The sequence below is a fragment of the Nanorana parkeri genome, unplaced genomic scaffold (assembly GCF_000935625.1).
Source record: "Nanorana parkeri isolate BGI_ZX_2015 unplaced genomic scaffold, ASM93562v1 scaffold1181, whole genome shotgun sequence".
NCBI lineage: Eukaryota > Metazoa > Chordata > Amphibia > Anura > Dicroglossidae > Nanorana > Nanorana parkeri.
In genome coordinates this window covers 197,635-207,486 of record NW_017307449.1, presented here as the reverse complement: position 1 = coordinate 207,486, position 9,852 = coordinate 197,635, and the positions used below count along the sequence as shown (strand labels likewise).

Sequence of the window (9,852 nt, the reverse complement as noted above, 5' to 3'; positions counted from 1 at the left end):
TTCTTAGCACCACTATCTTCATAACAAACAGTACTATCTAGCAATGAACCCTACCCATCAACTGTCTTAAGCATTTATGATTTAATTCTGCCTGTATGAGGGTAGTCTTTTGTGCACTCTGCATGTAATGAACCAGTAAATGGCTCTTCAAATCGCTTTTTACCAGTTCATTTATATTATGAGTGAATTGAATATTTTGCTGGGCGAAGAGTAATGCTCTCCACCCCACCAAATCACAGATGTAGATCTTCCACCATTCGTTCATCTCTGACAGCGATGACCTTATTAGTGTGATATCACTCCTTCATTGTGCAATCACAAGCGGGGGCTAGTGGAAGTGACCAAGCAAGTAGAATATTAGCAGTTAGTTTTCCTATAGTACATAATCAGATGGATGAGTACAACTACCATGATTTTGAGGGGGTGGGGAGTAATGTTGAAATATGCACAAAGAGGATTCATACAGCCACGAGAAGAAGGTAGGGCATATATTTGAGATTTGGATTTGTACCATGATTTACATTTTAGGAAGCATAGAAGACAGAATCTGAAATCAAAAGAAAGGTTTAGAGCAAGTGTATATGAGATCCAAGGATTCCATGTTGTATGGAATATTTCCTCCTTGTCTAAATCTGGATCACATATTGTCCATTTGTTTTTTTAATAAATTCTTTATTAACAAAGATTTTTAAGAACAGTACACATTAACAAACATAATAAACAAAGTGATTACAGGAGAGCATAAGGAACAATAAATACCAATTCTTGCATATCAATCTTTAGAAGCAATCCCAACGTGAAGGTATTGCAAATACGCATACATAATAATAGAAAAAAGAGCATTTAAGGATGCAATACTTGATAAAATAACGGTTAAGTTCCAACAGGAGATTTATAGTAGGAATGTAAGTACAAGAGGGTAAGGTAAAGGAAAGAGAGGGAGAGATGGAAAAGGAAAAAAAGAAAGAAAGAGAGAGAAAGATTGTCCATTTTTTGAAGCTTAATTGTTTCTGCTGCCAAGAAGACAGTAGACACCATTTTATTGGTAGCTTTTGACTTTCATTATAGGTCCCTGTAGCAGGGCATATGTTTGTGTGGCAATTGTATCTTTAAGAACCAGTATCAAGCTGCAGCATGCTTTTCTTGCCTGCACTGACAAGAGGGATGGGGCTGTGTGACCACAGAATAAGGAATGTGAGGGGTGGCTGCTTTGTGAGTTTAGTCCCCATGAGGTTACTTTTCCCAAATGTTTACAACTTTCACTCTCGGTCACTTGTTTGCCATTATTGGATGCCATCTTTGTTGCATTATATTAATATAATATTGATAAGGTGAATGTGTACTTGCTACGCTGCGTCTTTTATACTATAAACTGATTGTATGAGTTATTTACATAGTATTTTGATATTAATAATGATGTTAATATATCTTTATAGGTACTTTCAAAATAAAGTACAATGGAACTATTCCTATTACTATAACCCCAACCAGTGGTACTGTGGAGCCAAAAACAACAAATTTAATAAAGCTGGAACTTTGTGCAGATGTTCCTGTTGTCATTGAAGAATTGGCTAAGTAAGTGAACAAATATTTACAGTCAAAGAATCCAGAGTATTTGTAAAATGCATTTAGAGTTTTATTTAAAACCATCAAAGTTCAATACTGAGATGCTTAATAAATAAAAGGACAGGTCACACAAGATGCAAACCTTTGTAGGTCTGTAAGCAATTCTCATTTACAAATCACTTTGATGATTATAAGTACAATCTTGTGAGAAATTAAAAGCACGTCATATGCAATACTGATTCATGGTATTAGTTGTGCCACAGGGCAAGGTTGGACCTGGAGCATATTATGTAGTCAGTAAGAAATTGCTTCATTTAAAGGCACTTTACTAGTGTTTGAGTAACTCTAAAATTTCAGTGTCAGGGTTTTATATATGTATGTAATTATGCAATTATATATAATGCAATATGTAAGAACTGTGTGCAAAATGTAGTAACCAACCTTATACCACAGCCCATACAAGATATATGGTTTTTATACACCAGGGGTCCTCCTACTTTCTAGAGAACAGTTTACTGTCCTTTAGACCTTGGGGGGCAAACTGTGGCCAGTGGGAGTAAACAATGCCATAGGCTTGGTGTTCATTGGGAATAAAAAATGCCCAAGGGATGATGAACAGTGGGAGCAAAACATAACCTAGGGACCATGGTTAATGGGGAGAGGAATAAAGCCCCATCATTGGGAATGAATAGTGCCCATGATTGGTGTCAGTGGGATGAATTGTGCCCCATCATTGGTTTCAATGGAAATAATAGTGCCCCATTATTGGTTTCAGTTGGAGAAAAAGTACCCCAATGTTGGTGTTGCTGGGACGAATAGTGCCCCATCATTGGCGTCGGTGGGAGGAATAGTGCCCAAGACGGCCGCTTAAAGGCAAGCAAGGGACCACATCTGCCCCGTGGGTTGCAGTCTGGGGACCAATGCTGTACAGAGATATGACTGGCTGCACAGCAAATGTCATATGTATGATTACTGTACACAGATGTTGACTGGCTGTATAACACAAAACTGTTTACTGTACATAGATGATAAATGGCTGTTATGGTTAATGCACTTTGCACATAGTCATTTCTATTGGCCATACCTTATTAAATAAACCCAACAGACTTTGCATATTTTTTTTTTAAATCAGCTTTATTGTCATGTGGTTAGAGAAATATTGTAGCTCTATAGTCACAATAAAGTGCTGTACTCCTTTTAAGTTCAGCAATATTCACCACTGGGTGAGTAATCTCTCTGCCTCTGCTGATTAGAATAATGTCCTAGCATCACCTTACTTTTCTTTAACTTTTCACAACAGGTTTAATTGTTATCTCATATCTAGCAACAATAATCAAAACGAGTAGACAGGCGGCAAAGAAAATGTACTACTGACCTAAATAAAAAATAGTTATTTCATATGTGAGAGTAAATTATGCAGACCTTTCAAAGTTCGCTCTAATTAAGGCTGTATTTAAATGTCCAAATATCTAGAATTGTACTGCTGCGTAGGGTTATACACGAAATCCAGATTCGGCTATTTATACCTCTAGCTTTTGTCTTTCTTAATATCATATGATGTCCTACAACAGCTCTAGATTCACAGTAATATATAGTATAAAATAGTATTTAAAAATGGTATCCACTTTCATTACTACCCAAACCCATATAATAAGCTCCTCACTGTAGTGGCTCTCTCTGGCTGTTATCTAGCTGGATGCCAATGCGGGACATTTCAACTTGTTACTAAGTTAAATATTGTAATGACAGATTCCATATAATTACACTGTATGAATATACAAGCATCAGCAGTGTAGATCAGTGTGTGCTCTGTGGTCGTCTGCCATATCTGCAGTTTAGATTAATTTCCCAATGGGAAAAAAAACATAATTATACCACTTTGTACAATTTTGTTTATCAGATGATACTGGTTAGGCTTGTGTTACTGCTTGATACAGTACCTAAGATGATCTGAAGATATGTGCTTATTATTGTATGCTAAAACTGGCTTACTAGGCATTTGTGTTTTATCCTAGGGTTAAACTTCAAGGTCGTGAAGAAATGTCTTTCCTAATTAAAGGGAATATTGTCCAACAATCTCTGGAGTTACTAGACCTGTCTGGCAAATCTTTAAAATGTGTTCACTTTGGAGCTGTCTATTTTGGAACATCAAAGTTTCAGAAAGCAGTGATATACAATGATAGTCCAGAAGAAGTGAGCTGGGTGTCTGTCCTGGATGATAATGCACTTGGAGTTGAAATGGTAAGTTTAACCTCTCTCTACTGGTCAAGTGCGATAAAGTGGATTTTTAGTTTAAAGCATCCCGCAGGAATTTCTGATCACACTGTGCAGTTACAATAAAGGTTTCCTCTCTCCCCACAGCAGCCTTGTATCATAACTCATCTGTCTGAAGTATCAACGCACAACCAGGATGTTAATGTATGTCTGAAGTTATACAGCACAAGAAAATATATATATTGCTGCCCTGCTTCGCAAGTTTGTCCGAAAAATACAAAAATAGTGGATATTCTTTTAAAAAAGTGTTTTGTTTCTAAAGAGCAGATCAAGACAACAAGGGGAATCTACCAGTGACCTGCAGTTGTGCTTAAAGTGATATTAAAGTCACACTGGACACTGCTTCTTGATGTTTAGAAGCTTTAATTTCCTGTAGAATCAGCTGGTTCACCTGAGCACTGGCCTTGATATCCTGATTTAGGGTGACTCCTTTTCCTTTAAGGGTCTTATGGAGCCACCCTTTTGTATGATAGAAAGCTTCACAAATGGACCGGCACAGCAAGGCACTCCCCTGCTCCCTGCTCCCATCTCCTCCGCCCTCCCTTCTCCAAACTAGTAGATGGATGGCTGCTGGAGACCATGATGTCCCTTGTGATCTTGTGCTGGATAGAAAGTTCAGGGAAGGTGAGCTGAGAGAGTTTGTGCCAGCTGTTCAGAAATATGATGACTATAACTGCCCCTTTACACCACCTCTGTGCGTTAATCACATGGCTCCGCTCAATTAACGCATGGTACTGCACAAGGCACCTCCCATGCGATTAGAGTGCGGGAGATGCGTTGCATACCATTCATCTGAATCGGACCCAAAACACTCCTCCCGTCCAGAGTGCGATTGGACGTGCCACAACGCTCATTACCACAAATACCATGTGTTGTGGTGCGATTAAAAAAATAGTGCACACGGCTGATCACACTGCAGCCAGGAGGTGTGTTTTAGGTGCCATTCAAATGAATGGCATGCAACTCACTTCCTGCACTGATCACATGGGAGGTGGATTGTGTGGTACCATGCATTAATCACATGAAACAGTGCAATTAACACATGGAAGTGGTGTGAACAGGCCCTAAGTGTTTGGACAAAAAGGTAAATAAATACTTTGCAGGGCAATGTATATTTATTTGATCTGGGATCATTATTTAAAAAAACAAACAAACAAAGAAAACATTTGTTTTACAGCAGCACTAAAGAAAAGATGTAACTAAAGGGAGGGTGCAGCCAAGCATGCATTGGGTACTATCATGTGTTTTAAACTAATTCTACATTTTTATCTGTAGATATCTTTTATTTGGATAATGGTGATGTATTAAATATATGCTTTTCTAATATTATTCAGGGCACTGATATTGGGAAGAGTACAGATGCTGTTTTACAAGAAATCAATTATAGGAAAAGGAGAAATGAAACGGATGTGTCAGCTTTACTTTCTTGCTTCCCTAATCAAGGTGTCCTCTTACCTTACCAAAAAACCACAGTCACCCTTTGTTTCAGTCCTACGTAAGTACAATGCTTCATGCTTTTTTTTTGTAGTTGTACAGGCTTAGAGTGTGCATTAATATGTTCTTAACATTAATTTTTGTTATATTTATGTAAATTGAGCTTGAGTAACAGAAAAATATAATACAATGGGAGCATACAGTATTATGGCATATAGATGGTATCTTTTTATAAAAAAATTGGAAAAAATGCTACAGAAATAAAGGGCACCTAGAGGTAGATACGTTGTAGCGGGGGGTGAAGAATGTCACAACTTTCCGATTAAGCTGCATAGTGGGCATAGCAAACTGCATAATTTTGTACTTGCACGGAGACAGGTGCATTGCCTTTATCAAAAAGAGAGATGACAACTGAGTGGCCACACTTTTGTACTCTCACTAGAAAAGCTAAATGGGAAAATGTTTGGAGACTTCCAAATGAGAAGCTAGTTTGAATATTTTTCAAGCCAGGTCTAGACTTTTCTTAATCTTGATGAAATACCTAAAGACCCCTCTTTGTCTCCAGTGCATTCTTGTTCCTCCACCACCATTGTCAGAAGTGGCACCAGCAGCAGCAGTGACTGCTGAATTCTGCATAATGTTGTGGGTAATTTGGTGTTGCACCATCAGATGGAGATACCAGACTACGACAATAGGCAGTGGATGGATAGGATAGTCATGGCTTATTTCAACTGCTCCATGGACCCTGAACCCAACACCATTTACACCATGGGCTATTGGATCTGCAGACTGGACTAAAGGCTAGGATTGGCTCAGTTTGCCATACATGTGTTTTTCTACACATGTGTTTTTCACCCAAAAGCAAACCAGACAGATGCCTGCAGGTGTTGAGAAGTTGGCCCCCATAAAAATTATTGAGGGCTAGATAATGTCTGTGAAGGTTCTCATTCATCCAAGTCATGGTATATCTGTAAAAAATAAGTCAAGCCAACTGGACTTGCTGTATTTTTCTTGAAGACGTTTCACTGAACATCCGACCAGCTTTCTTATCTGAGCGCTGGATAAGACATAGTTTTTTGTAGCCCATCTCTGATTCCACAAAATAAACACACACCACCAGCAAGTAAAAGTGTCCATCTCTCTTAACTGCCACTGTTTCTGGCACCAGAACTTAAAGCTGTTGTGTAACCTAGCCAATGGTATTGTGCCTTCATGCCACAAAATTCACCAAATGCTGGTCATGTCTCATGCTGCAAGTAAGCATTTACAATACATAATTTTTACCTGCAATGTTTTTAAGTTGGTGACAGGGTCTATTAAAAAGAAATTAAAACTTCCACCAAGAAAATATTAGCTAAAGTGACAAATAGTATACCCCTAACCCACTGAAAACAACTAAAATTGCTAATTACCTATTTGCCGCCTTAAGCAACTTCAAAGTGTATATAAACAAATCTGAAGCCTTCAATGCATCTTTGCAGCTCATACTGTTCAAAATCTACAACACAGCTTTCCTTTTTTTCTGGACGCCCACTGCTCCTAAATATCTAGGTGTTTTCCTGTCCCCTGCTATGAAGGTGCTCTATGAACTCAATTATCGGCCTCTACAGACTACTATACATCTTAATTTACAGTCCAGGTTGCCTTTGAAACCCAGCAAGTCCAGTTGTCTTGATATATTTTTTACAGAGTCCCCATTATACTTCTGAGAGCATTTTTTTAGTCCCTCCTTTCTTCTTTGTTGCAATATATTTGGGGGGTGGGTGGCACTTCCTCATTAAACAAAGCATCTTGGAGGAATGAGCCTACCACAGATTGAGCTTTATTACCAAGTGGCTGTCTTGACACAGCTTTTGGACTCTATCTTTAGAGCCCTCATAAACTCTGTGTGTAGCTTGATTCGCTTATCTCTCCAGTTCCTCCCGCTTTCTCTTCCTTGGCTTGTACCCTTGGCTCAGCCGCTGTGGACATTATAGCTTCATTCACAGAATGAAGGAAGCAGGATATTCATGAATGCAGTCCAGAGTCCTCAAGCAAGTTGCACAATAGTGGCATCTCCAAATCTCACTCCAGATCTCATGAGACCTGCAAAGATAGGCCGCAATGCCTTAGCTCTCACATTGCAGATAAACAGCTATGAGGTTGTAGGCCCAGGAGTGCCTTGGCGCCCAAACATACCAGGGCACTGTTATTTTTCAGTAGGTATTCCAGACAAAATATATGTTTTCAGGGTACTACGTAGGCACAGTTACCAAACATGAATAGCCTCATTCTATAGCACAAAAAGTATATAATATACCAGATAACATATACGTATCATACAATGGAGCTAAGTGAGGAAGCAGCTTTTAAGATTTTTAATTTGTTTCTCTTGCACATATGCTTTAAATGTGTTTGTGATATATGTATATTTATATATTTTTTTAGACAAAATGAAGACATTGATTCAAATGAATGCCCATCTCAGCAGGATTTTGCACTTTTCCTGAGGTTTGAACTAGTAGGAAGCAAAGATGGATTTTTCCAGTCACATACAGACATACAAATGTGTAATAAAGGTGGGTATCTTATACATTAAAATGCAGTAAAAAAAACTACAAGTATTGGATCCCTAGTTGGAAACCTATCATAACAGTTTGGCTCAAAACTCAAAAACTCAACAAGTGTGTGGTTAATAGTGGTGTTTTGGTAACATGACAGACAAGAAGAAAATAAATATCAAGAAAGTGGTCTAGTATTGAGTGGTTTTCCACCACCACTTTTGTTTATTTTAAAGACCCAATTGTGTAATAATCTCTTTTTAATCTAATGCGGTCTTTAACCTTTGGCCTCTCCAAAACATATTTTATAGATCACAAGTGTCCGTCTAGTCAATTTAGTCTGGTCAGTGGCATAGGAATACATCGTAGCCATTAAAAAGTTCAGGGTTGCGAAAGCTGTGAGCCTGTTATAGCATTAATCCATGTCCTCTTAATGATATGCAGAAGTGATCCCTTCTACAAACATTAACAATGTCCCCCATGCCCACTGCTTGACCTTGCTTCAGGTTCAATGTCATTGCAAAGCTATGTGTTAGGAAAGGAAAATCAAGAACTCTTAGTCGTTAGTCCTTAGTCCATCTAGGCTATAGTGCCTAGATGGATTTTGGCTTCATCTTGACTTGAGCACAAGTCAAAACCCAATGTACAGCCAGTTCCTAGGAACTTATGGGCTTTACACTGTCACATGGATTGATTTTGAGAGAAATACATGTACTTGCAGGTGCTGCAATGTGCATGTATTTTAATACTGTTCCCCTGAGATAATTTTTTTTAGACTATTTCTGGTTCACTCTAAACTACTGCAGATAATAGTAGTGTACAGTAACTCATGGCAGCCAGTTGAACTCAGATTATGAAGTCAACCTATAGTGGACATACTAATGAAACACATACAATTTATGATTTTATGTGTTCCATTGCCGTATATTTTGCTTTTTCTTTTGTCCTTTGGAGTACAGAAACAATACATAGTTGGTGATAACATGATATGATGTATGAAAAGTAGAGATTTTGGCATTATTGTCGCAGTAACATACAGTGAATGCTGTTTAAGATTGTCTCTCATGCATCTACATCTTTTTTGGCTACTGCTCTGTTGTACTGCTTTGTGTCCCTCGTGAACATTTGTGAAGAAAACAAAATCAATTTTAAAAACACCTTAAAACATGATCAATCATACATTGTTTTGTAGGGATATTAAATGGCTGGATGAAAACTATTGCATTGCCATTAACCATCTTTGCTTCTTTTATTTTCTTCACAGGACAAAAGAAACGCTATGTGGAACTGGCTGCCACTGGCTCTGCTTTGCCGGTCACATTAACATTCAGTCCAGGGACAGCATACAATTTTAAGGAATGCTTGATTGGTGAAAGGATCGATATTCTCTGTTCACTAAAAAATGAATCTCAATTCCTCCCTGTGGTGTTCAGCTTTCGCAAGATATCGCATTTTCATATCTCTCCAGCTAATGGCAAGATAGAGCCAGGACATTCAAAGGTACAAAAACAGCTCTTTAGAACTGGAAGGCATTAGCATCACAGATAGTAAAGTAAATATGTTAACAGGGATTTCTGTCTTTTTTTATTTCAAAATGCATTCATTAACTTAGTTCAGTAGCTGTATTCTGTAACATGAACACAACAGTGACTTGCACCTGAGCTAAAAATGAAGACATAAATAGAACGACATACTTTGTGCTTGTGATATTAGAAAACTGAGGCAGAGTATACAAATTCTTAAGGAGTTCCTGGACCTAAATTGAAAGCATTCCTACATAAAAAAAATACAAAATTATAGCTGTGTACATATAACAAGACCAACATTTCAGTTGAACCATACATTTAATTTTTTTTCATGCAATCTCTTCAAAATTGTTAGGAAAAAAACTTCTTAAAAAGCTGCTGGATGGTCACCACCTCTGTCTTACTTCCCTTTAGCTACTGGAATAGGAACTGTCTCCCATGTTACTTGTCTTATTGTATTGCACATTTTGTTTTGTATTGCACATGCTGGGAAGTGTGTGTGTGTGTGTGTG

At 38.0% G+C, this 9,852-nt stretch overlaps 1 protein-coding gene across 1 annotated transcript in view; it reads left to right on the top strand.

Annotated features, from left to right (window-relative positions):
- The window catches only part of LOC108796841 (cilia- and flagella-associated protein 47-like), a 208,738-nt gene that overhangs the window by 15,019 nt on the left and 183,867 nt on the right, over positions 1–9,852 (top strand). Inside the window, 5 exon segments of the mRNA XM_018568382.1 lie at positions 1,437–1,575; positions 3,582–3,807; positions 5,175–5,335; positions 7,702–7,832; positions 9,079–9,314. Of these exon segments, the coding sequence (XP_018423884.1) occupies positions 1,437–1,575; positions 3,582–3,807; positions 5,175–5,335; positions 7,702–7,832; positions 9,079–9,314 (893 nt within the window).